The sequence below is a fragment of the Scardinius erythrophthalmus genome (genome assembly GCF_964197995.2).
Source record: "Scardinius erythrophthalmus genome assembly, chromosome: 20".
NCBI lineage: Eukaryota > Metazoa > Chordata > Actinopteri > Cypriniformes > Leuciscidae > Scardinius > Scardinius erythrophthalmus.
Genome location: NC_138240.1, coordinates 10,647,162 through 10,674,729, shown reverse-complemented (window position 1 = coordinate 10,674,729; position 27,568 = coordinate 10,647,162). Strand labels below are relative to the sequence as shown.

Sequence of the window (27,568 nt, the reverse complement as noted above, 5' to 3'; positions counted from 1 at the left end):
CTGCAAACATCTCATGCAAGCGTCCTCCTAAAGCTTTTGGATGCTACTCAAAGCTGCTGGTTGAACCCCTTTAACTCAGAGTATGAGTCTTCCAGTACCGATAGTGTTGCAGTCTGAAGGGAGAGAGATGCATGCTGGGTATGAGCTCAAGTTACAGATGGCAGTGCTGTCCTTCAGGCTGAGGGGGGTTTCCAGCTCATTTAGGATACACTTGCTGAAATAATCATTTAATAACATCAAAATGGACAATATTTAGCATCTAAAAATTCACACACAAAAAAAATTATTTGCACTTCCTGTTCATAGTGCATCCAAAGTGTGTTCACTGTATATTATATGTATCTGTACTTTGTGTTTGTTATACACTAACTGTGATATTGCTTGAATTCGAGTGATCCATTGAGATATCTGGGTTATCACACACTGTGACTGTGATAAGTGGGTCAGAACTGACTGGACAAACCACAGACCCTCAAGATAAAGCCTACTGGCTCCAACAGCCAACAATAGCTTTCCAAAACAAGCTGATGCTTGCGTGGAAAATATTAACGAAAACAAACAAACCTGATAGTGCTTACATAAAATGTCTATATACAAAACCCATCTTCAACGTGGATGATTGCAATACACTGCAAATGAAAAATAATGCTATATGCTGAAAAAGGGGAAGGTAAATAATGTAAAATTATTTTTTCCTTTGCAATGGAAACGGAAAAGGTATGAATTGCCATATTTACATGCATTATGCAATTTAACATTAATTTACAGTATTAGTAAAATAGTTTAATTAGCCTATAAAAGTGTAGCCTATTTATAATTTACGTTTTTTATTCACAAAAGTTCCTCCATGGTGCATACAATTTAAATATGTATTTATTTAAATGTAAAAATAATAATAATTATACATTGTGTTAATGTAATATTACTGTCATGGAAAGAACATTATTTCATCACGTGACCTAATTTAACACCTGCAAAATGATGGCCTATATGGTAGCCTAAGTAGTACATTAGTAAAATATACAGACAAAAAAAAAAAAAAAACGTATCCAGCAGTGAATTAAACGCTAAAACGTATATTTAACATGCTTTTTTAGAATGTTTAAGCTGCCATTAAAATACATGATTGATTAAACAAATGACTAGGTAACCGATCATAGTGACAAAACAATTATAAATTCGTGTAAAAGAGCCTCAGACTGGGAGATAAGGAGACATATGTGTAGCGACAGCTGAGGCCGTCAGCCGGTGGCGCGTGTGGAATGCGGTAGATGGAGAGGGGCACGAGTATTTTTATGGATAGCGCCCACCGATAACCGACTTCGCTCATTTGACTCTCAGTCGCATGGGAAGAGAAGACTAAACCTGTGCTTGGGGATTTAGATTCGAATTTAGCATTATCAAAGCCAACGTGAACTACAAAAAAATATTTTTTTATGAAAAACAAAGGGAGAATATCACTCTAAAGAAGGTAAGATATTTTTAAGTTATCGTTTATAAAGTATGAAGAATTTAATAAAGCATGTGGAGGACAAAAAAAATTCCAAACGATAAGTCCACAAGCGGATGAGGGCCTGATCTCATCTTTGTACTCACTGAGAATACAGTTGACTTCTTTGAAAGGACTATTTTTATTTCATTAGATCATTTCAAATTACTGGGGGAAACTCAAGGTTATAAACAGAAAAACAACTGTATAAAGATCTTTATGTTATAAACAGAAAAACAACTGTATAAAGATATAAAGATCTCAAGTATGTTGAATACATGAACTAAAATACAATATTGACATTCTTTTGACACTTTTTCAGGGGGGAATATTTAGTGTTTAGCTAAATGCTATAGATATACAATCTATAAATAGACAACATTTTAGAAAACATTTATTCTTAGCATCCAACTCTGAAACCTTCCTTAAATGTAAAGAATCCAATTACTAATAAAGATAGTCTATCAGTGTCAACATATTTTTGTGAGGAATGTGTTTAAGATTAAAGACATTATAAAGATTAGTGCACAGCATAAATTCATATAAAAAAAAAATGAATTTGAAATGTGGCGGGAACAAATGCTTTCAAATGGTGACATGTTTGGGGGCCATATTGTCTTTGTCATCTTCTAAATGTGAGGTGTGATCAGTTGTGAGTTCACCAAAACACCAGGTGTTGTGACATTTATGAATAGCAAAGGAGAGTGACTATGCATTGAAATTTAGATATATGTGATATTACACATGTAATTGTGTTTTTCTGTGCTGCATGGGTTAATGTTGCTGTTTTTGTGGGATTATTGTAGTTTGGATTAAGGATGTCAGATGTAGAACATGTGAACTGCAAAGATACAATTTAAAAATGCACATAGTATAAACACACACACACACACACACACACACACACACACACACACACACACACACACACACACACACACACATATTTTTTTGCCAAACTGGCTTTGTACTTTCAAACTGGGAGACACAGCATTTTATATAAAGAAACATCTAGAACTTAGTCATTTAGTCAGGGGTCTCATGTGTGCCATATGGGTGCTGACCTCTTCTTAGACTCATATCTCCAGGTAAAAATAGCCTCAATCACATGGCTGAACCTAGACTGGGGGATAAAATTAGGGCCTGCATAAGGCTCCTGGTGGAGGTCCCACACACATTCAGCTCATCTGTTCTTTTGTAGACCACCAACTAACACTTCCAAGACATTTCTTTACCTTATATTACAATTAAAAGTAGTATTCACATTCAATTCAATTCACATTTATTTGTATAGCGCTTTTCACAATACATAATTTCAAAACAGCTTTACAGAAAATGCATGTCTACATTACAATTTATTTAGTATAGCTGTTTGTGAATGTAAAAAGTCCGCAAAGTTTTAAAGATCAAAGTGCATGACAAATAAAGTTGTCTCCTAAAAGAAATCGATTTTGAACTGCTGAAACGAGTCATCAGCAATTCCAGTCTCACTTCCTGTTACAATGTAATACATTTGCATAATGCCTGCTCATTGGCTGTCTGCGAACAAAGTCTACTTTGACCCGCCCTCAAACACTACTGATGTAGCTGAAGCCTGGAAGAGTTTGGTTTGTGTTGTCGACAGGTTGAGAAGATGTTGTTTTCTGCGCTGTGAATCCACTTTGCACACACTTCAAATGGATGAGGACTTGCACTGGAATTGATACAGAAAAAACAATGCCATCATTCCTCTTCATCGGTGTCGGGGAAAGTTACTTTTAACAGGAATGCATTACAATATTGCGTTACTCCCTTAAAAAGTAACTAATTGTGTAACTTCGTTAACTCACCTGGGCTGGGCTTGTTTTTTTAATAACAAAAAAGTTTATTTTGTCTTTTATTTTATTAATTCTATTTTGGGGCAAATGTAAAAGCCCTTTCACTCCAAAATTGAAATAATAAGCCTGAAGGAAATGCAAATTTTCGCGTGTACAGTAGAGGGCGCAGCTCAAACAAAACTTTCAGCTGTGCTGACATTTTGGATTGCAGAAGAAAATGATGCAGGAGAAAAAAGTTTTACACTTACTTCACCAATAAAAACAAAAAATCGAAAGTAATTTTATCTTATATGGTTTAACTGAATCATTGAAGGTCAGCAGCAAATGCATTTAACAATAAAGAGATTAAATGCATAAAAAAGTTTTGTTTTATTTAACATTTATTTATTGGAGGTTTGTGTAGTATTCTGATTTTGCATATCACAGATTTTATTCATTTTGAGGAATACTGAATATTTTTTCGTGCAAGTGAGATTAGTAAATGCTCATATTTAGTCTAGAACTACAATAACCATCATGTTTACACACAACGCTTCTACACTTACTCCCGATTTTTCTCAACATGGGGACAAGAGAGAAGTAACTCAGTTATATTATTGTAATTTAAAAATAATGTGTTAATACCTTAAACGTAAATAGTTACTTGAAAAAAGTAATCTGATTACATAACTTGAGTTACTTGTAATGCATTACCCTCAACAATGCTCTTCATATCATAGTGTATAAAACACTGAAGAAGCCTCCGGAGCTAAAATTCAGATATGGTAATAGTTGTTTCGTTTCTGACACGTGCTGTAACAGATAGACCAATCACAACAGACTTTGCTGTCTGACCAATCAGAGCAGGCTCACGGAAAGGAGGGGTTTAGAGAGACAATCTTCAAACGAACGTTTTCAGACTCTTTGAGAAATGAGGTGATGTGCAACATATATTATCAGAAAATGTTTTTTGACCTTGGATGGAATCTATTTTAAAAGACTTCCAAAACAAAACGAGGAACCTTTAAAATAGCATAATAGGGGAACTTTAATAAAAATTGCAGTTACTAAGAATCTTAAATAGCCCTGTAACAAAAAGTACCTTTGCACTGCAGTCTTGTGGTCATTATGTCTTTCTCCCAATGTCAGCTTCATCTGACGTATCTTGCAACAGGCCCTGTCCCGGTGTGTTTGAGAAACAGCAGCATGACTGAAGTGATGAGCATGGCGGATGTGTCAACAGACATGACGCATATAAACAACACGGAAAACTTGAACGATATTGCTGATGCTAATGATGCAGAGAACACAATCAATGATGAAAACCATAAAGAAGAAACACATGACATGAGTTGCATGACTGAAGAGGTGGAAATGAACAGTGCTGCAGACGAACCAAAGGAGACCAAGTTACCAGAGAAGGAAGAGCCCAAACAGGAGACAAAGACCACCAGCAGGGCGAGAAAACGAGAGAGGGTTCCAAAATCGAATGAGGAAAACGTGGAGAATGATGAAGAGGCTGATGCAACACATAATACAGATATGACAAATTTTTCAGATGTGGCACTAAAACAAGAGGTATAGTATGATGGAGCTATAATAATATGAAAAAAATGTTATAAAATATAAAATAAAATACAAAATTTCAATAATTAACACACGCATATACAGTTCTGCTCATAAGTTTGCATACCTCTTGCAGAATATGCAAGATGTTAATAAGATTAACAAAATTAGAGGGATCATAAAAATGACATGTTTAGTACTGTCCTGAATAAGGACATAACAGATGTTGACATATAGTCCACCAGACAAAATAACTGAATTTATACAAATGAACCAGTTTAAAAGTTTACATACCCTTGAATCTTAATATTGTGTGTTGGATAATTAACAACTGATTTTTATATTTTGTGATAGTTGTTCATGAATCCCTTGTTTGTCCTCAGCAGTTAAACTGCCCACTGTTCTTCAGAAAGATCCTCCAGGTCCTGGACATTCTTAGGTTTCTAGCATCTTCTGCATATCCGAACCCTTTTCAACAGGGACTATGATTTTAAGCTCCACCTTCTCACTGAGGACAATCGAGGGACTCGTGAACAAATGTTACAAAAAAGTGAAAACATTCCTTAAGATGGCAACAAAATGCATTAGGACCAGTAGGTTGTACATTTTCTTATTTTTTAAAGACTTTTCTTTATTTCATTTAGCACTGCCCTTTAGAAGCTACATGAGATGTTTCTCTGAAGACAAAATAAGTATAATTTATTCCGATCATCTTATTTAGCCCACTGGCTCTTAATGCATATTCTGTAAGGGGTATGAGCAGAACTGTGCGTATATATATTTTTATAAAAAAAAAATGAGTCCTCTACATATTTATGAAAATAGATATCAACTGTATATATAACTAATATGCTAATTTATAAAATGGAAAAATAACCGACTATATTATTTGTCATTTGTAATTATATAATCATTACTCTCTGCAAAAGAAAATGTTATAAAAAAATGGAAATGAACTAATTTTCCATTCCTCTTTTACTAACAATCTCTCAACGAGGTATGTTTTTCTTTCTTCTGAAGAAACTGCTTAAAACATCTAAGCCTGTACAGAGAAGTTATGTTCCCAAGTTGGGGAAAGAAGATGTGAAGAATAAGTTTGAGGCCATGCAGAAAGCTAGAGAAGAGAGAAACCAAAAGAGAAGTCAGGAAGAGCAAAAGAAACGCAGAGATCAGTACATTAAAGAGAGAGAGTACAGTCGCAGGAAGCAAATGGTCAGTAGAGAAACCTGCCCATCAGCACCTTGTTTTGTCACGTCATCCACTGACTGCACTGCCTCCTCTCTCTGACACTAACAATGCATATTAGAAGATTTTGTCTTGAGGTTAATGAAGATACTGCTTGCTGGGTATTCAATGTTTGCATAAGATTAGGCATGCATCAATACCCGATTCCAGGTATTTAAAAGGATATACACAAACCTTCTTACAAAAAAAGCTTTTAATCAGTAAAACACCCCAGTATCTGTGATGCCTGCTTGCTGCATGCACACTCTACTGATCCCCTGCCCATGTCACAATTGACGGCCCAATCAGCATCCGCCACTGTAGGTCATATGTGCCTGTCTTACAAGGATTAAGGTCTGCTTGGCTTGCTATGACCAGCATGGTTTCTGATCCTGGATAAAACGCCTAACCTAACAACAACTGTCGGATCCTCCACAGATAAAAGAACTCCTCGCCTCTAGCGATGAAGAGGAAGAGGTGAAGCCGACGAAGATAGAAAAATCATATGTTCCCAAGATTACAGGTAGGGCGAAATGAGAAATTTTATATTAGATTTTTTTTTTTTGGGACTGAACCAATGTAATCATTGTAACAGCACTTTAATCCCATAATAGACGCCAACTGTCGGCTTTCTGTCCATTCACAGGCAGTGTGAAGGGGAAGTTTGCAGAGATGGAGAAACAGAGGCAGGAGGTAGAGAGGAAAAGAACAGATGAGGAGAGAAAGAAGCGAGCTGCACAGGAGGCCTTAGAGAAGGCCAAGATTCAGAAGGAGCTGGCCAAGAAAGCTGAGGAGGTGAGTCAGTGTGTCATGAGAACAGACTGTGGCTGCAGGCACTAGGAAGATGGCTTTAATGCGACTTGGCAGTCGGCTGCTTTGTCAGGTCTACTATTAGAAAATCTCCAGCAAAGTATCTGTAATCACTCAGGTAATCCTCTGATATAATCTAAACATCTATTTTAAAGCCTAGCAATATATGTAAGTGAAATCAAATCATGGAAGGGATTGATATAGAACAATATAGTGTGTTGCATTGCAATAGTAACAGGCAAGGTAAGACATTCTTTTACCAACCAAAGTTAAATATTATTATTAATACAGTGGATTCATAAACTATAAGTCGAATTAAATAATTATATAATAATGATGTTAATGCAAACATATATATATCTAATTATATATATATATTTTTTAATTGTTTAAATATATATTCAATTTAAATATTGTTTTATATACTGTATTTCATATCTATCAGTCTAGATTTTAAACATTTACTTAAATTGTAATACTATTTCACAATATTAGAGTATTTACTGTCTTGTCAAATAAATTCAGCCTTAGTAATAAGCATAAGAGAAAAAAAAAATCTTAGTGACCCCAAATTTTTAACAGTAGTGTATAATATAAAAATAGTGTATAATATAAGTGCAATATGGCCAAATGGCCCACTGTCCATTACAAAGGCATGTCAGTTCATATACAACATGGCACTGGGTGTTAAATTTAGGAAAATGCCACACTTTCTGGAGCCAGAGTTAACAAGCATGGACAACATGTGACTAGCAACTGTTTCCCACAGCACTTGCACACGGCCTGTGCTCTCTGACTGAATTAGCAGTCCCATATCTCCGTCTAGTATGACACAAATGAAGGCAACTGTGCCAGAAGTTTTTTTGTTGTTGCTGTCAGGCCTTATCTGAAACCTGTCTGGACGCTTGTCCATGACTTCAGAAATGTTGCAGGTCAAAGCAGTATAAAAAAACAATTTGTTATTGCTTTAGATTAGACCTCACATTTGTTTCTGATTAAAAAAAAAAAAAAAAAAAAAAACATACCATTATAATTCCGATGTTAAAACTGCTATTTAATCTGTTTGGGTAACTTCTTCACTTCTTCATCACAGGAAGGGGATGACAGCATTTTGGTTCGAGTAGTGCCAGCAAAATCACAGAAACAACCAGGAAGGATCAAGATCAATTTTGAGGACATGGAGAAGAGCCGAGAAGAGGAGCTAAAGAAGCGAACTGAGGAGGAGAAGAAGAAGAGATACGATGAGAACCGGCAGTCTTTCCGAGAGGCCAAGCGTCGCTCTATGGTTGAACAGGTGAAGATTCTGCTTATAATCAATATAATCTGTAAAAGAAAAAAAAGTTTTTTAAAAAATGAAAAAAAAAAAAATTGAATATTATATATATATATATATATTTTTTTTTCCCTTTAAAAAAGTTGGACGATGAAGAGTTTCATCCCAAAGAGAAGGAGCAGATGACCCCTGGTAAACTGCGTCTGACCTTTGAAGAACAGGAGAAAGAGCGACAGGAGCAGCAGAGAAAACAGGCAGAGGACGAAGCCCGACGCAGACTGGAGGAAGAAAAAAAAGCATTTGAAGAGGCCAAGCTGGGAATGGTGGGTATATTTTTTTAACAACCATTAGATATATTCTTTCACATTTACAATATATACAGTGGACTTTTTTTTTTTTTTTTTTACTATTTGGAAAGTTAAGCGACAATTAAAAATGCACAGAGTATATGCAGTATATTACAAAATATAAAAACATGTCATTTTAAACAATGTGGTTATTTAAAAATCATAGCACATATACACTTTTCAATTAAAACATTATGTTTGTTAGGTTTCAAAACATGAAAAAATACATATATTGTTCAAAATGAAGACATTCTAGAAAACATTCTAGGTAATGTTCTGGTTGTAAAATTATGTGCAACATATTTATAGTAGTTAATATAATGATCTACACTGGTGGATATTCTGCAAGGTTTGAACTTAAGGAGAACCTACTATGAAAAATGGTCTCAAGACAAGGGCTAATACATATCCTAACCCTACCCTACACCCAAACCTTAACCAATGAAATTGGCTGAAATTGGCCTTAACCAAATTAAACTGTTTTGGGGGGTATCACACCCTCAAGACAAGTTGGTTAAAAATAAGAAAAAGAAGCTCAGAAAAGTCAATTCTCAAAAAAGCTCTAGCAACATTTGTTTGCAGATGCACCTTGGCTTAATATTATGTATTTAATGCATGAAATTTTAAAGTGTGACTTTAGTGCCCAACAGTGTCCAAACATGAATAATGTAATATGAGTTATACTCTTTCTCACAGGCCCTGGATGACGAGGACACTCAGGATACACAAGGAGAGAAAGAAGAATTCAGACCTGGCAAACTTCGACTCAGCTTTGAAGAGCTGGAAAGACAGAGACTGGAAGAGGAACATAAGCGAGTGGAGGAAGAAAGGAAAAAACGCATCAAAGAAGAGAGAGAGGCCTTTGCCGAGGCCAGAAAGAGCATGGTCAGTTTGTGTGCGTGTGAAAATCATGTTTGTTTGTTTTTTTGCTTTTCATGTACTATGGTAACCATGAAATTCTTTGATAATAGCAGTAGTTTATATATATATATATATATATATATATATATATATATATATATATATATATATATATATATATATATATATATATATATATATATATATATATATATATATAACCTTCTAATACTTTGTTAGGGAGGCCTACACAATATTTAATAGTCATAGAATGCTCACTATTATTACAAAAGGTCATTGAAAACGTGTCTATCTGTCTTGAAAAATAACCCCTACGATCTAAAATCAGACAGAGATAAGGGTTTTACTTGGCACAGTTGGACATGTAAACTGGATGCCAGATCAAACTTTAAATGTTGACAAACTCATTTTCCCTAAACCTAATCTATTCACTTGCAGGTTGTAAATAGTGACGATGACATCCTTCTGGCCATGATAAACTCAGACGGGGCCAAACCCGGGAAGCTGGCCATCAGCTTTGAGGATCTGGAAAGACAAAGACGAGAAGAGGAGCAGAAAAAGAAAGAAGAGGAGGCCAAGCGACGCCTGGAAGAGGAGAAAAAACTTTTCGCAGAAGCTCGCAAGAACATGGTAGGACCATGCATTTGATGTAACATACTGTATTTGCACATGTACAGTGCGTTTGCATGCACTAATTGATGTGACCAACAAAAGCACATCTTAAACAACAACAAAAAGTCCATTAATGCGCTATATAACTGCTGTTCTGGTTATTAATAACATAGCATAAACATACTTTATGCTGCATGTTAATTGTAGTGCAATCTGCTCATTATATTTATATCATCTGAGCACATTTTGTCAGTCAGCTAACAACTGTTAACCAGTGTCAATTTCAATACATCGACCTAATTCAATCTAAAACAATTAATTCACTTGCAAATATAAACACAAACACATGTCCAAATCTCCAGTGTGCTCAAATGATATATCTGCTGCAATGCTTGTCTGTTATGCTTTTCAAATTGTGTCTTTAAGAGCCCTGGACTGGATCACGATAATTTGACTGGATATGGAGTTAAAGAAGTAAGAAACTTTTTTAAACAGAAACTGCTACCCTGCTAAAGAGAAGCATTGCCACAATGATTGATTACAGCTGTTAGAAAACAAGACATAGGCTACAATAATGTACATAGTGAAGGCAAAACATTCCAATGAAGCTATAGATAAAATAGACATAGGCCTAATTATATTCAAGAAAACTATTTTATTAGAAAACAAGTCTTAAAGGGTCATATCATCAATCATTTCAATTTAGTGTTTTCCCTTCCCTTGAGTTTACAGTATTAGTCAAGAGTATGTTTAATGTTAATGTCTTTTTGGGCTAGGGAAGACATCTGGACTTATGAATGTCATTGTATGTTTTTATAGTACAAGTAGTTTTATATCAAAAGATTAAAAAGTGAAAATTTGATTCCTCATGATATGACAATGAATATTTGAATATATTTACTTTTGCTTCTCAAACTAATGTGCTTTGTTTAAAGGATATTTAATTTTTTTATGGGTAAATAAGAAAAAAATATATCAATATATGATTCTACGCAATGTAGTAAATAGGAATATAGTACTAGTACAAAACAGAATTATGGGGTCCAAATCTTCACACTGTTCAAACATGGCTGACTATGCGAGTTTTTGCTCACACAACAAGTCACAAACTGTGTGATAATTTATAGCTCTTTTTACACTTGCCACTGTTTTAATGTTTTAACAGATTTTCTCTATTAGAATAACAAGGTTGTGTGCCATTTACAATTTAATGGAAACAGACAGACAGATTAGGGAGGAAGGACACTTAATTTCCTAGAATGCTTTACCTATTCCAATTCAACTAGTGGGATTTGGATTCAAGTCAAAGAAAAACATTGGCTGCATCTGAATTCACATACTTCCCTACTATATTCTGAAGTATACGAGATTCTGAAGTGTGCATACGATGGACACTTTACTATCCCATGAGAGGATTTGTGAATGTCAGTGAAGCGATGTAACTCACGCTGGTAGGTCACATTATAATGACATGACAGCATGACGAATGTAGTCCGATTACATTCATACTACATACTATATAAAACATACTTTTTAGGGGTCATGAAATAATTACTTATTCAAAATAAGTCCTATTCAAGAGAGTATGCGATTTCAGACGCAGCCACTCATTACTAGCACAAGCTGTATAAAAATATATGTCCATACTCCATATGCAATTGAATATCAATTGAGATGTGTATCTCATTTTTGTGACAGGTGCAGGATGATGATGTAACTCTGGTGCGGACAGAGTCACAGGAAGCAATGCACCCAGGGAAACTAGAAATCAACTTTGAGGAGATGCTGAAGATGAAAGAGGAGGCAGAGCGGAAGCGCAAGGCGGAGGCCAGACGCCAGAAAATGGAGATGGAGAAGAAAGAGTTTGAACAGTTGCGACAAGAGATGAGCGAGGTCAGCTTCACATGCTACTGAAACGATCATTACATTTACAATTTCATAACATGTTTGCTTATTTACATATGTTTTGTGGGTTTGATTTAGGATGAGATCAATGAAAGCTCTGAGGTGGTGAGCACCGAGTACGAGGAGCTAACAAAGCTGAAGCGGACTGGCTCCATCCAGGCCAAAAGCCTGAAATCCAAGTTCGAGAAGATCAAGCAGCTCACAGAGGAGGAGATCCAGAAGAAGATCGAGGAGGAACGAGCAAGAAGGAAAGAAATTGACGAGAAAATCAAGGAGAGAGAGGCAGAGCGCTGTCAGGAGGTGAACGAATGAGGCCATTTCTCATGTTTCATTCCAGCTAAAGAACTTTGAAGTGAAGAATTTTGCTCATTTCTTCCACAGGATGAAGATGAGGACAAAACAACTCCAATTAAACCAGAAGACGTCCCGTTCAGACAGAAAGTGGACATGCGAGCACGGTTCGAACAAATGGCAAAGACCAGAGAAGAGGAGCAGAAGAAGAAGATCGAAGAGCAGAAATTGCAAAGGATGCAATTTGAACAACAGGAAATTGACGCTGCTCTCCAAAAAGTAAACCTCTCCTGGGCTGCTTTGTTTCAGAACTAAATGGCGGACATGCCTGGATCTGATGTCAACACTAATGCATGACAGAGCTGCATGCGTGTGATTTCTGTTGTGTTTTTTTTTCCTGAGTGTGAAACGCTTTGTCATGTGTCTTGTCAGAAAAGGGAAGAAGAGGAGGAGGAAGAGGGTAGCATCATTAATGGCTCCGCCGCCTACGAGGATGAAGAGGACCATGCCAGGTCAGGCGCTCCGTGGTTTAAAAAGCCCCTGAAGAACCAGTCGGTGGTTGATGCAGAGCCTGTGCGGTTCACGGTGAAGATCACGGGAGAACCCAAACCAGAGGTCACCTGGTGGTTTGAGGGTGAGCTGCTGCCGGACTCTGAAGACTATCAATACATCGAGAGAGGCGAGACCTACTGCCTGTACCTGCCGGAAACGTTCCCCGAGGACGAAGGAGAGTACATGTGCAAAGCCGTCAACAGCCGAGGCACTGCCGCCAGCACCTGCATTCTCACGATTGAAAGTAAGCCGCCTCCTGTCTCTGCTAACCGCCTGCATGCTGAGATTTCTTATGGCGTCACTAAACTCAAACGGATCGCATGCTCCACTTCCACTCGGTTCTTCTTCCTCTTGTTAATCAAAATGTGTCTCTCTGTCTCCCTGTCTTTCTCTTTCCAGCTGAGGACTACTGATGCTCTCCTTCTCTGGAACTTTTCCAGACTTTTTCTTTTTTTTCTTTTATAAAAGTTCATTTCTCACGGTAGGGCCAAAAACCGAGGAGGAAGGAGTGGTATTATTTTTTTCTTCCATTCCTCCTGAAGATATGTTCAATGATGAAGTGCAATCTGTTGTTTACATTAGATGCTGCACTCACAGTTAACAAAAAAAAAAAAAAACTCCATATCTGGGATGAATTTGTGCCAAAACACAGATACCGTTCCCATGATCTTCTAGAATAAATACATAGCGTAGCTGAAAAAGATATCTAGTTAATTTAATACATTTTAGTTCAACATAAACCCACTATGACACTGAGGAAGGATTTCATACCCATGTCACCGAATGAATGAGATGTTACTGGAGAGTTTGATTCAGTATCTGTAAAGGGGGCTGTGGTTGCATTTTCTTTGTTAAATTCCTATAAGCACCTCTGTTCAGGCTCAGATGTTTTTTTCCACTTTTTTCCCATGTTCTTATGGAGCTTTCATGTCCCCCAGATGTTTCTATGTTAAAGTGTAGTGAGTAAATGAAATGTATAAACAGTGTATGTAGGTTAGCAAGAGGTGATTTTAAGTTTTAGGCAGAGTATTTGTGTAATGTATAAAATTATAATAAAATTAATGAAACGTGTTGTTGGCTGATTTCATAAACTAACACTTTATTTACATTTTAGGAGACGTGGCCAGGTGGATTCATCTGATTATAGTTTGATATAGAATAGAGTGCTAGATTGCCTGTAAATATGCCATTCTTTGGTTTAATGCAAATTGGTATGAAAGCTTTCGTAATTTGAATTTGAATGTATAACTAAATGGAATTGAAATTCGACAAAAATCATACTGTTGTCAAGACAGCTGCACAGAAATATTTAAGAAAATAGATTTAAAAAAGTCTTTAAAAAGCTTGAAGGCCGTACAAGCCTAAATGACAGAATAACAGACAAAATATACAATAGAATAGGAAACGTAAAGCTCTGGTTCAAGTGCCATTTTGCAATAGACAAAGATTATTATGAAAAGTGTCATTGGCAAATCATTTTGCCTTTATCATAACAGACAACTCTTCTCCTCAACCAGCTCAAATATGGATAAATATTTGATTTTATGTCAACGAACAAGATTTCATTACTTATTATTTTTCATAAATCAACTTATTTCTGGCCATATCTGACACAACTCCCCTATTTAGAGAGCTATTCTGATTATATAGCTAGACAACAGTAGCCTAAACATTAAGATATATCTGATGGTTTATTATTCAAAAGTATTCATAGAACAGTACAACAGTAGCAAGTTTTCTACATACCTGTCAACAGAGCAGGATACTTTCCAAACTTACCGCAACAGACTTTGTACTCAATTCTGTGAAATCTCGAAAGCTTCTAACAATATTTCCATCTTTGCAAACTGTATCAAAGTAATACATGTTGCATCCGCAGGGAGGCGCAGCTGCGTCATTAATCCGTGCACGCAGAACAGCACGCTCTATCAACAACGTTCTAGGGTAACCATAGCAACAAGGCGAAAAGCTAGACCGCTAGCTAGTTAGCCTCGTCAACTATCCTTACCTCATTTATCCCCAAAATAAATCACTAACCATTAAAATACCATGCTGAAAATGCACTAACGGTGTGTAAATGAAAATATGTCGTATGTCGACCAACAGTATTTGAGGTGTGTAAGGTTTGGGGCTGTTTACACCGAAGAAGCTAACTTGCTATCTCAGTCCCATATTTATTACCGCTGTGTTATTGTGATCCATGATGGGCAAAGATGTAGAGGAGGTGTCCGCGTCTCTAGTACGGGAATATCTCAGTCGAAAGGTGGGTGACAGATTATTTTCTTTAAATTGATTCAGAAATGTAAACATGGTAAGTTACTTGGACACAACAGCTAACTATCCTATAACGTTAAGTTACCTCTCAAAGCATATGTAACGTTACCTGGTGTGGTGTACATACTGTATGTTTAAGGTGTTTTAAAGTTAGCTTTCCTGAAGAAGAATGATGAAATGGAAGTACATTTCCTGATGAAATGCAACTAACTTAACTTACAGGGCCTGAAGAAAACGATAGCGTGCATGGATGAAGAGCTTCCACGGACTAATTCAAGCGTTAATAACAGATCAGATCTGCGCAGAATACTTCACCTTGAGGGCCTTTACAAGCAGAATAAGGTATCAAAGTGAAAAAAACATCTGTATATATCATATTAAAAATGTTGGAAAAGCAGGGAGGCCATAAAAATCATTTGTATTTAGGCTGAAGAACACCCCTTTAAGTCTATGTTGGAGATAATTGTGAAAGTCAGAATGAGTGAAGGTGACAAAACCAAAATACGCCACCATGGTGACAAAGAAGCACATCCACTGGAACAAACCATGTCCATAGACATGAGTGTTAAGAGAGAACCAGGTTGTATGGAAAGTCTGTTGTGTGACAGTCCAAGGTATTTCTTTATTGATTTAGTTTACAAAAATCCATATATTCATTTGTTTGAGACTTTCAAGATCTGTTGACAGCAATAAACATCCACCCTTTTCACAGGTTCTCTGAAAGCAACAGTGTGTCAAAGCTTATTAAGCCTTCCCAAACACCTTCTGAAAAGACACGAAAAAAGACCTTTGCTGTTCACCCTGAGAGTGAGAGAAGTGTATACTGTTTGCCGTCTAGCCATGATCTCCTAACAGTGTCGAAAGAGGGATTTCTTTCTGAGAAAAAGATCCTAGACACAGATAGCCAGAAAAACAGAAGCAGCAGGATAAGACGAGGCATTATGGCGGGTCCCATTGCCAGCTCTTTGCAGGTAATGAATGAGTGGGGGTTCAATCTTCAGATGGCTGGCAGGAGCCGCCACTGGCATGTCACGTGACCGTCAGTGGCAGACTGGCAGCTGCCAGTCTGATTCTGGTATATCACGTGACCTGCCAGTGGTTGGCTATTGTCTGGCAGTCTGCCTTTTGCAAGTTTCAGAAAACATTGATTTTTGCCAGTTTATCTGTTTTGTATGTTCCTCCCTCTCTAGCTCGTGTATTATGCATCTGTTGATATGATTATGTTCTTTTGCATGATTGGCATTTTAGAGAATTCAGACTGGTTGCTTACTGACGCTCAGTCCAGTCAGCTGAACTGCGTGTATAACGCGTTGTCTGAAACTCTCGCTGTAAGGTAATGCATTGTTTTATTTTTATGAATGGAATCTCATTCATCTATTATTTAGTATTAGTAATGTTTTAGAGAATTTTATCCCAATTAAACCAGTTAAAATGGACGTGATCAGACTGGTTGCTTACTGACGCTTTACCGGATGCTCAATCCAGTCAGCCGCGGCTGAACTGCGTGTATAACGCGTTGTCTGACACTCTCGCTGTAAGGAAATACATTGTTTTCTTTTTATGAATGGAATCTCGTGCATCTATAATTTAGTATTAGTGATGTTTTAGAACATTTTATACCAATTAAACCAGTTAAAATGGACGTGATCAGACTGGTTGCTTACCGACGCTTTACCGGATGCTCAATCCAGTCAGCCGCGGCTGAACTGCGTGTATAACGCGTTGTCTGACACTCTCGCTGTAAGGAAATACATTGTTTTATTTTTATGAATGGAATCTCGTGCATCTATAATTTAGTATTAGTGATGTTTTAGAACATTTTATCCCAATTAAACCAGTTAAAATGGACGTGATCAGACTGGTTGCTTACTGACGCTTTACTGACGCTTTACCGGATGCTCAATCCAGTCAGCCGCGGCTGAACTGCGTGTATAACGCGTTGTCTGACACTCTCGCTGTAAGGAAATAAATTGTTTTCTTTTTATGAATGGAATCTCGTGCATCTATAATTTAGAATTAGTGATGTTTTATGGAATTTTATCCCAATTAAACCAGTTAAAATGGATGTGATCAGACTGGTTGCTTACTGACGCTTTACCGGATGCTCAATCCAGTCAGCCGCGGCTGAACTGCGTGTATAACGCGTTGTCTGACACTCTCGCTGTAAGGAAATACATTGTTTTCTTTTTATGAATGGAATCTCATGCATCTATTATTTAGTATTAGTTATGTTTTAGAGAATTTTATCCCAATTAAACCAGTTAAAATGGACGTGATCAGACTGGTTGCTTACTGACGCTTTGCTGGGCGCTCAATCCAGTCAGCCGCGGCTGAACTGCGTGTATAACGCGTTGTCTGACACTCTCGCTGTAAGGAAATACATTGTTTTCTTTTTATGGTCACGTGAAATGCCAGAATCAGACTGGCAGACGCCAACCAGCCACTGACAGGTCACGTGAAATGCTCGAATCAGACTGGCAGACGCCAACCAGCCACTGACAGGTCACGTGAAATGCCAGAATCAGACTGGCAGACGCCAACTAGCCACTGACAGGTCACGTGAAATGCCAGATTCAGACTGGCAGACGCCATCCAGCCACTGACAGGTCACGTGAAAATCCAGAATCAGACTGGCAGACGCCAACCAGCCACTGACAGGTCACGTGAAATGCCAGAATCAGACTGGCAGACGCCAACCAGCCACTGACAGGTCACGTGAAATGCCAGAATCAGACTGGCAGACGCCAACCAGCCACTGACAGGTCACGTGAAAATCCAGAATCAGACTGGCAGACGCCAACCAGCCACTGACAGGTCACGTGAAATGCCAGAATCAGACTGGCAGACGCCAACCAGCCACTGACAGGTCATGTGAAATGCCAGAATCAGACTGGCAGACGCCAACCAGCCACTGACAGGTCACGTGAAATTCCAGAATCAGACTGGCAGACGCCAACCAGCCACTGACAGGTCACGTGAAATGCCAGAATCAGACTGTATGTCAACCAGCCACTGACAGGTCACGTGAAATTCCAGAATCAGACTGGCAGATGCCAACCAGCCACTGACAGGTCACGTGAAATGCCAGAATCAGACTGGCAGACGCCAACCAGCCACTGACAGGTCACGTGAAATGCCAGAATCAGACTGGCAGACGCCAACCAGCCACTGACAGGTCACGTGAAATGCCAGAATCAGACTGGCAAACGCCAACCAGCCACTGACAGGTCACGTGAAATGCCAGAATCAGACTGGCAGACGCCAACCAGCCACTGACAGGTCACGTGAAATGCCAGAATCAGACTGTATGCCAACCAGCCACTGACAGGTCACGTGAAAATCCAGAATCAGACTGGCAGACGCCAACCAGCCAGTGACAGGTCACGTGAAAATCCAGAATCAGACTGGCAGACGCCAACCAGCCAGTGACAGGTCACGTGAAAATCCAGAATCAGACTGGCAGACGCCAACCAGCCACTGACAGGTCACGTGAAATGCCAGAATCAGACTGGCAGACGCCAACCAGCCACTGACAGGTCACGTGAAAATCCAGAATCAGACTGGCAGACGCCAACCAGCCACTGACAGGTCACGTGAAATGCCAGAATCAGACTGGCAGACGCCAACCAGCCACTGACAGGTCACGTGAAATTCCAGAATCAGACTGGCAAACGCCAACCAGCCACTGACAGGTCACGTGAAATGCCAGAATCAGACTGTATGCCAACCAGCCACTGACAGGTCACGTGAAATGCCAGTGGCGGCTCCTGCCGGCACTGACAGGTCACATGACATGCCAGTGGCGGCTCCTGCCAGCCAGCTTAAGATTGAACCCCTACTGTAATGAATGCTGATTCATTAAAGGCATAGTTCACCCAGAAATTAAAATTCAGTCTTCATGTCGTTGCAAACCCGTAAGACTCTTCGGAACACAAATGAAGATCTTTTTGATGAAATCTGAGAGATTTCTGTCCCCCGTTGACAGCTACGCAACACTTTGGCGCTTCAAAAAGTTCATAAAAAGATTGTAAAGCTAATCCATATGAATTGAGTGGTTTAGTACAAATTTTCTGAAGAGACTTGATCGCTTTATATGATGAACAGATTTATTTGGGGTTTTATTCACATAAAATGAAAGTCTTAAGGGTTTGGAACGACATGAGGGTGAGTAATTGATAAAAGAATTTACATTTTTTGGTGAACTATCCCTTTAAACTAAAATTGGTTTATTGAAAATTAAAATCCAGTGTTTAATAATGTTACATATTTATTTTAGTAATTTTAGTAAGATTTGATTCTACGTTACTCCTCCATTACAGCATTGCATTTTACAAGGATTTATTTTTCCGTAGGAGAGTAACAGAAGACGTCCAGCCCGAAAAGCACCTTCATCTCTTACAGCAACAACAGAGGATTGTAGAGAATCAGCAAACTGGACAAATGGTCTCAATACTACAAATACAAAGTCTAATCCACCAGCCTCTCTTGAAGGGGAGAGCAGCATGTTTTCGAGTTTACATAAAGGAATCATAGACCACAATGGGCATGAGAAAATGCCGGAAGTCAAGCATCGCCTGTGAGTTTGTTTCAATCATTCAGGGAAAAAAAAACTCTTACATATTTTTGTCTTGTTTTCCAGTACACATATCTAAGCATTCTTAAATCAAGATACATTTACTTGATAAGCAGAATGACTTAATATTATAATATTATATTTTTTATATAACATATTTTTTATAAGAATTCATTTTATATTAATAGGCTACTTGTTTTCTGAAAAATCTATTAACATTTTATGCATAAAATTATCTGCCAACGGGGTGACAGATAACACTAAATTCAAAGGGAAAACAGGATTGTTTTTCTTATTTATTTATTTTTTGTTTAAAGCAAAAACTCACTTCATTTTGATTGGTTTCTGAAAAATGTGTCATTTTGCCTCTCAGGAACCTTAAATGTATGTTTTAGATATTTGCACTGGAAAACAAGATACGGATAGAAATACTGAGCTAAAATATTTTTATTTTTTCTGTTGAAAGTGCAGTTACTTAACCTGTGTCTGAGAAACCTACTCTCAATATTTTACGTCGATCTTTATTGATTTAAAAATGTCAAAATCTTTTATTTTTTAAGGGCTAAATTAGTTATACCATTTGAATCCCATAAACATAGAGAGGACCATAACTAGTGAGGTGAAAGGTTGGAACGATTCTAGGGGCCGACAGGTCCAGGGGGACCCACAACCTTTTCTGAATGTTATATTTTTAAAGGGGCCCAGAACTTCTAGCCACAGCCTTGAACGTATGCATGATTATTTTGAATAAAATCTCTTATGCATTAGACAATATGGCTCTAAGAAGCTCCCATGGAGGATGGTAAAAAGAGACTGTTGATATTTATTTACAGCTGCAATATGTCAAGTGTGTGATTATTAACTTTTGTTGTTTCCTCTCCAGAAAGAATTCGGCACCCAGCCCAAAACTGGATGGACTCCATGTGTTGGAAATGGTTTTGGGTAGTGCACCTCAAATCTTCAGCAGATTACATTTTGTATCATAGCCAAGTCAACCGCAGAATACTCTAGCTTGTATTGTTGTATTGCTTTAATATGAAGTGTATTTTGTCCTTTTCCACTTTTAATATTTGTTTTCCTAATAACCCTACATTTTTTAAATCCTTTTCCATTCAAATTTGCTTTAAATCAGTCTGTCATTAAAAATTCCATTTCAATCTTACAGACGACATAGAGAATGAGGAGAGCTTGTGTGATGTTCCTAGAACATCCATGCCAGAACGTAGTTTGGACAAGACACCCATGGACCAAATGACGGCCACTGTAAGCACATTATCATTTATCTTCCTGGAACCATAATCTATGTGATATTAGTCCGGTCTGATTTGATATCGCTGTTTTCATGTCTACTTCAGGCTCTGAAGGAGATCATCTTTGGTTCTCCTATGGCTTGTTTCACTGAGGAGTGGAAAAAACAGAACTTTACCTTTTCAGATACTCCAGGTTTGAAGTATGGGATTGTACAAAATAAGGTACAGTACTTTAGACAACCTCATGATTTACTGTTTTGATCTGTAAACCTTTGCGTCATGAGATGTTCTGGGATTGTTTTATCAGGGAGGACCCTGTGGTGTCCTTGCAGCAGTTCAGGCTTGTGTTCTACAGAAGCTTCTGTTTGAAGAATCGAGCAGTGACTCATTGGATGAGTGTGTACCAAGCCATAATCATATTTTTCAAATTATTTCTGTTACAATTTCAGATATTATTTTTACCTTTATTATTTTAAAACCATTCAATCATTTTGGTACTATTTTTCCTTTGGAATTTTTTATTTTTTATATCAGTGAATATTTTGGTTATAAATTATAAAATTTGTATTTCACTGGTGTCTCAATCAGTTGTCTTAAACTTGAATTGTTAAATGTCACCAGGAGACTGGAGGTATCAAACGCTTTGAGGACAAAATGTCTATCTCGGGCTTTGGCTGACATACTATGGAGAGCCGGGAATATGAAGAGAGCCGCAGTTGCAATGTAAGTGTCACACATTTAGAATAATCACTTAAATTTACAAAACTATTTTTCATTTCTCAACTATAAAGTATCTGCCCCCACAGAAACACAGGTAGAAGTCTTTTCATCCCGATCGGGCGTTACAAATCAGACGGTATTCTGGAAATGGTAAGTTGATTCTTTGTCCCTTAAATTACCTCCTAATTACTTATTTTGACGACTACATGTTTCTCTTTTGTTAATGTTTTTTATTCCACATAGATAACATACGTCACTGTTGAAACGTTGGATGATCTCACTTTAGTTCTTGAGAAGCATGTTAGACAGGTAAGTCTGTGATAAAATTATTTACATTTTCTTATTTACAGTATTGTTATATATTATTTATATTTTGTTATAATTTATAATATGTTTAATAATAGTTGTTTATAATATTTATTTAGAACATTGTTATTATAGATGTATTATTTATATTTTATATTATTTATGTTTATTATTATTTATAAATCAATTTGCTGAAGTTATAAGCAAGGTTTGTATGTGAGCACATTCATTGATAGTCTTGAAGCATTCTAAGGCAAATATCACCTGTTTAATTGCTCCTTATGTGATTGACGATGGCAATTAGTAGCAGTTTTCTTGCTTCCTTTTAGTTTGAGTCTGGTCCCTTTGGCTGTATTCTACTTACCATCTCTGCAATTCTTTCCAGAACTACTGCAACGTGAGTTTCCACCTCTTTAACTCAGTTAACAGTACAGACTGTTTATGTTCATATATTCACTGAGCTAATCAATTTGTTCTTTGTGTTTTAGTATACAAAGTGATATGGATGTGCCCACCTCCACCCTCATTGGAGCTCATGGCTACTGCACACAGGTTTGCTGTGTTAACACTTTACAGTCTTAATCTAAACACCCTATACACAAAAGATAGCATATTTTTATTTTGCTCTTACCAAAAACAATGTCTTGGTGTCACCAATTATATTGGTTGCTTTTTGTATAGCTCCAGTGTAAACAATGTTCTGATATGATCAAGTCATTAAATCTTATTCTTTCCCTTTCATATTTTTTAAGGAATTGGTCAATATTTTGCTTTGTGGACGAGCAGTTTCAAACGTCTTTGATGATGAAATGAAGCTTGATTCTGGGAATGGAAATTTTACACTTCTTAAGGGAATTGAAGCACGTTGTAACATTGGGCTGCTGTCTTTATTTGAGCACTATAATATATGTAAGGTAAGAAGGCTTGAAACACTCTAAAATAGATATTATATCCAAATGTGTTATATCCAAGTTTCTCTTTAAAGGTTGGATCTCACCTGAAAACTCCCAAGTTTCCAATTTGGGTAGTGTGCAGCGAGAGCCATTTCAGTGTGCTCTTTTGTCCCTCTGAAGACCTGGCAACCGATCACTGCAAAGAGGAAGAGTTTGACTTGTACTATTATGATGGGCTGGCCAACCAGCAGGAACCAATTAGATTAACAGTCTGTGAGTCCTTTGGGTCATTGCTTTTCTGGACACACACAAAACAAACACTCATTGTATTATGCATAGTATTTGAGAACAACAAAATGAATACAAGCTTTCCACACTTGCTTCATAATTAGGGTTTATGATAAGTCAGTTTTAAAAGGCCTTGTGTATTCTGTGTCTGGACAGATTCAGAGTCTTGTGCTGCAGATTCTGCTCAGAGTGAAAACGCAGACAGTGATCTCATTCCTCCACTGGAGCTTTGCATCAGGACCAAGTAAGTCTCTTATTTCGTCAGTGCTTTTTCTATAATATATCGTTTTGATATTGTGAAATGCAAACATGTGGCGATGTGAATGCTTCAAATATGTTTTACAGATGGCGAAATGCAGTGGTCAGCTGGAATGACACAGATCCCATTCTTTGATATTGCACTCAAAAAGATTTTTTTCTTTGTTAGCCCCGTGTGACCCCGGTATGATTTTATCTGGTGTAAATTTTCATTAGGTTTTATATTTAAAAATGCATGCGTTTAGTATTTATTTTGTCTTTTATGATGAGCTTTTTTGCTGCCTTTCTTAATATCCTTAATATTATTTTTATCATTCTGCTGCTTTTTCTTACTTTTATGTTTTGTGTTGTTGTATGTGAATACAGAAGTATAAACACAAAAGTATATTTATAAGACAAATGCCTTAATCCAGGGGTATAGATCAACACATTCTCAATATTGTCAATCAATATTCTATAAAACATTTCTTGTTTGCTGCCCCCCTCCCCAATTTAAATCAAGATCTATGTCCCTGTTCTCTCTTGCTCATGTTTTACAATTGTTTGCAATTACTTTATCTCTCACAATGTCACATTGACAGTATAGCATTAAGAACTGTCATTACTCAATACTTTTTGTTATTCAAATCATGATTAAATGAACTGAAATAGAGAATATTGCTTGCGATGTGTAAATAATTGCCATTGCTCACTGATAGTTTATCCAAATATTAAAATTCTGACATCATTTAATTACCTTCATTTCTTTCAAAACTGTCTGTGGAACACAAAAGAAGATATTGTTGGTTACCAAACAGTTTTAGTGACCATTGACTGAACTATATCTTTGTGCAAGAAAGATTTCTGAAGAGAATATAAACGTTGTCATTTTGAGCAAAGAATGATTTTGTTTCAGTTGTTCCAACGGGAGGAAAACATGACTAGGTTTCCGCATGGTGTTAAATCTTTAGATTACTAAAATGTCAAAAGAAATGCATTTAAAATATTGAATCTGCTCTGAACGGGATCAGAAACCAATGGCACACATGCCAGGATAATTACTGGCACGTGACAGTAGCTAAAGAGTTGTATGTATTTCATTTAAATGAAGTCCCTTGAACTTGCATAAACATTTCGCATAGTAACATAGCTTGTTTTAAGTTGGTTGCTATGAATATAATTAAAGTGTGAGGATTTTAACCTGAGCTAGTACACCGATCTGAAAATCCGTTCACATGACCGGAGGTGTGCTTCTGTGATTATCCCTCCGCATGCCATAAGGCTGCCAACCCATCTCTTAAAGGGGTCCTATTATGTTTCTTTATTTTTACATTTTTAGGTTTTTTAGCGTGTAATGTTGCTGTTTGAGTATGAATTTAAGCTAGCAAACAGTAGAGCGTTGGCGCTTGCAACGCCAAGGTCATGGGTTCGATTCCCAGGGAAAGTAAGAACTGATAAGAATGTAAATGTGTACCTTGAAATGCAATGCAAGTCACTTGGGATAAAAGCGTCTGCCTAAATGTAAATGAATTTGCAAAGTTACAAAGATTTGCAAAGTCCACTCCAAAGGGAGTTATTCTCTATATCACTAAGCACTGTTTCTGAACCGCCTCCATTGTAGTCTTGAGTTTTCTTCCAAGAACATACATGGCTGTATCCGAAATCGCATACTTTCCTATACAATAGGCCCATGTGAAAAACAATATGTGACAAAAGTATGCCCGAATTCACAGTACTTATGAAAGAGTAGGCAAAAAGTATCAGAATGACCTTCTACTTCCGGCGGGATTCTGAAGTGTGCGAACAATAGACATTTTAATAACTCATGAGGCCATGGGAGAGATTTTGTGAAAGGCAATTGATGCTGGTAGGTCACAAATAATAATGACGACATGGTGAATGTAGTACGTCCGGATTATTCATATTACACACATTCATACTGTATAACGTACATTTTTAACAGTTGTGAAGTAATTACTTAATCAAAATAAGTACCTTCTCAAGAGAGTTGTGTTGAAAATTGGAGTTATCGTAAGGGGTGTGGAACAGACTCGAAGCAGTTGACCAATCACAACACAATGGTCCAGTAGACGAATCAGAGCACAGTACGCTTTGGAAGGAGGGGCTTCATTGAGACTGGAACTAAACTGTTACTGAAAGACTTGGAAGAGAGGTGCTGCAACAATGTAAAATATGTGCAAAATTAGGTTTTTCTAAACATTCAAGCATTAAAAACCTCTCCTAATAGACCCCAAAAATAAAATCAAGACTCCTCTAAGAGCTATATTTGTTCTGTTTACTCTGCTTCTTTGATCATTTATTATTAACATGGAACTTCTGGTGTAGTATTTCTGTCCTATAGTAAGGTTATCATGTGTATACTTGGCTGTTATTTAGGAGTATAATTTTTCATACAGAAAAGCAGCTGTCTTCAAATGTTACCATTTTATGGAATGATCGCAGCCGTGTAGCAACAAACTGGACTGAACAATAGTAATTTGAGCATTATGCATGACAAAGCATAGGCTATAACATTCATTAGCTGATTAATGCTATAATCCACATTACAAGATGTTTGCTTGATCATTAATCATATTGAAGTCAATACAAAAACAATCAATGTCTCCGTGGTACAGAGTTTTAATTGAAAACCTGTAAAAACATATTGAAGCAGTTGATAACCCACATGGAGTTATTGCATAAACTGAAGGCTAAAATAAGTAATCCTTTTTCCTGTAAAGACTTCAGATGGCACACACTGAAAGCTGAGCACAAAACTATCACCTTTTCCACCAAAATGTCTTCTGATTAGTGCTACTTTTGGCTGAACCTCTTAGCATGTTATTGAGCCACTGCCAGTGCCAAAGCCCTGAAGAGAACTGTTAGTCAGAGTATCTCTGATCTTTGCTGTGCCTGAGATTGTGGAACTGACCTGAACCCCAGCGCTCACTCTGCGTCTCATAATTGGATTGGGTGTGGGATTGAGGTTAAAGAATATGGCTGAACTATAAGCTGATTTTGTGAGTTTTGATGCTGTATCCCTGGAATTTGAGATAGGCCAATGCTTTAGCAAAGTAGAACTCTTGGACTTTTAACACAAATCTACACATGAAAATATTACACTGATTTTCCACCAATTAAGCGTATATTGCAACACAAGCATCTCAGATCTTATAAACGAACATGCATTTGAAAGGAAGTAGCCTATTTCCTGGTAAAAGTTTATCATACTTTTAAAACATCTGACTGTGATCACTAACTCATTTACTTTGATCTGTCTTTTCCATCCTCACAGCTAAATTGCATCACTCCATGCCAAAATATTGCTGTGGAACATATGATTACTTTCCATCCCACAACTGAAAGTGAACTGAAATAAGTGTTAATATCAGATTCCAATTTTTCTGTTACAAATGAAATTCATAAACAGCCATGTTTGTAGGACCAATTTAGTGTCCTTCACTATCTGACAACCAAACTTAAATCAACCACACTGAGTTCAGAGTGTATTTGTGCGTATTACAGTACTCAACCTGTCCCCTTGTGCTATGAATCCAATTTCAATCACAAAAAAATGCTTGTATGGAAAGTAACAGTAGTTTTTCTGAAAATAATTGTAATCAATACTATTTTATATGAACTTTTTTTGTGAATTAATGACAGATAAAGCTGTCTTTTTTACGTTTGTGCTCAACTGAAACATAGGCCTACTAACATCTCAGACAACGGTCCTGATGTTATCATACACGAGTCTCCCATCCGAAGCTCCCAATCATTTTATAGGGCCATCTGGTGTTTTATTTTTAGGGCCCTGATAATGGAACAATTTCCACCCACACACAGTGATGTCATAAATACAGAAAGTATCGGTCATTAACCCAGCATGGGGATGTATTTCTCAATATACATCATTTAGATGCGGAAAAGAATCTAGTTAGCCGTTGTGCTGCTCTGACGTTGCTTCCTGTCAGTGACGGACTCACTTTTATGGATTCTGTTTTCATCAATTGTTTAATCAAATTGTTATTTAAATGTAGTGTTTTAGAAGGCATATATATTTTGTATTAAGAGTTTGCTCCCAAACTTACCTCCTCAGTCGCCATAAAGTCTTCATGGATGAAGAATAGGCTACTGACATCACCTGTCTCATTTCATTCATGCCTGATATATCACAAGCCAACAGGCGTGCAAAATGAGTGGAGGTGGTGAAAGATTCCCGTGTGACGTGCCAGAAAGGAGGACAAGAAAATCTGGAAACCTGATAAATAACGCATGTCCTG

At 37.2% G+C, this 27,568-nt stretch overlaps 2 protein-coding genes across 5 annotated transcripts; both read left to right on the top strand.

Moving 5' to 3' along the window:
• The first annotated feature begins 1,196 nt into the window (after positions 1-1,196).
• nexn (nexilin (F actin binding protein)) lies at positions 1,197-13,818 on the top strand. 3 transcript variants are annotated; one of them, XM_081349137.1, is made up of 15 exons: positions 1,197-1,471; positions 4,435-4,863; positions 5,872-6,063; positions 6,514-6,598; positions 6,722-6,870; positions 7,979-8,179; positions 8,302-8,481; positions 9,202-9,390; positions 9,826-10,017; positions 10,426-10,473; positions 11,698-11,892; positions 11,983-12,204; positions 12,286-12,474; positions 12,628-12,991; positions 13,147-13,818. In XM_081349137.1, exons 2-15 carry the CDS (start codon positions 4,492-4,494, stop codon positions 13,158-13,160), a joined length of 2,592 nt encoding a protein of 863 aa, XP_081205263.1. In that variant the 5' UTR covers positions 1,197-1,471; positions 4,435-4,491; the 3' UTR covers positions 13,161-13,818. The 3 variants fall into 3 exon arrangements, with proteins under 3 accessions (XP_081205263.1, XP_081205264.1, XP_081205262.1); XM_081349136.1 differs by having other exon boundaries at positions 1,211-1,471; positions 4,460-4,863; XM_081349138.1 differs by lacking the exon at positions 10,426-10,473.
• Positions 13,819-14,697: 879 nt separating this feature from the next.
• On the top strand, positions 14,698-24,184 carry mindy4 (MINDY lysine 48 deubiquitinase 4). 2 transcript variants are annotated; one of them, XR_014028953.1, is made up of 18 exons: positions 14,698-15,010; positions 15,244-15,363; positions 15,448-15,635; positions 15,734-15,992; positions 19,374-19,597; positions 20,478-20,536; positions 20,760-20,857; positions 20,950-21,066; positions 21,152-21,240; positions 21,466-21,567; positions 21,651-21,714; positions 21,808-21,873; positions 22,200-22,267; positions 22,359-22,422; positions 22,623-22,779; positions 22,856-23,036; positions 23,208-23,295; positions 23,397-24,184. XR_014028953.1 is itself a non-coding variant. In XM_081349141.1 (18 exons), exons 1-18 carry the CDS (start codon positions 14,948-14,950, stop codon positions 23,443-23,445), a joined length of 2,061 nt encoding a protein of 686 aa, XP_081205267.1. In that variant the 5' UTR covers positions 14,698-14,947; the 3' UTR covers positions 23,446-24,184. The 2 variants fall into 2 exon arrangements, 1 of the variants encoding a protein (XP_081205267.1); XM_081349141.1 differs by having other exon boundaries at positions 22,623-22,784.
• The last annotated feature ends 3,384 nt before the right edge of the window (positions 24,185-27,568 follow it).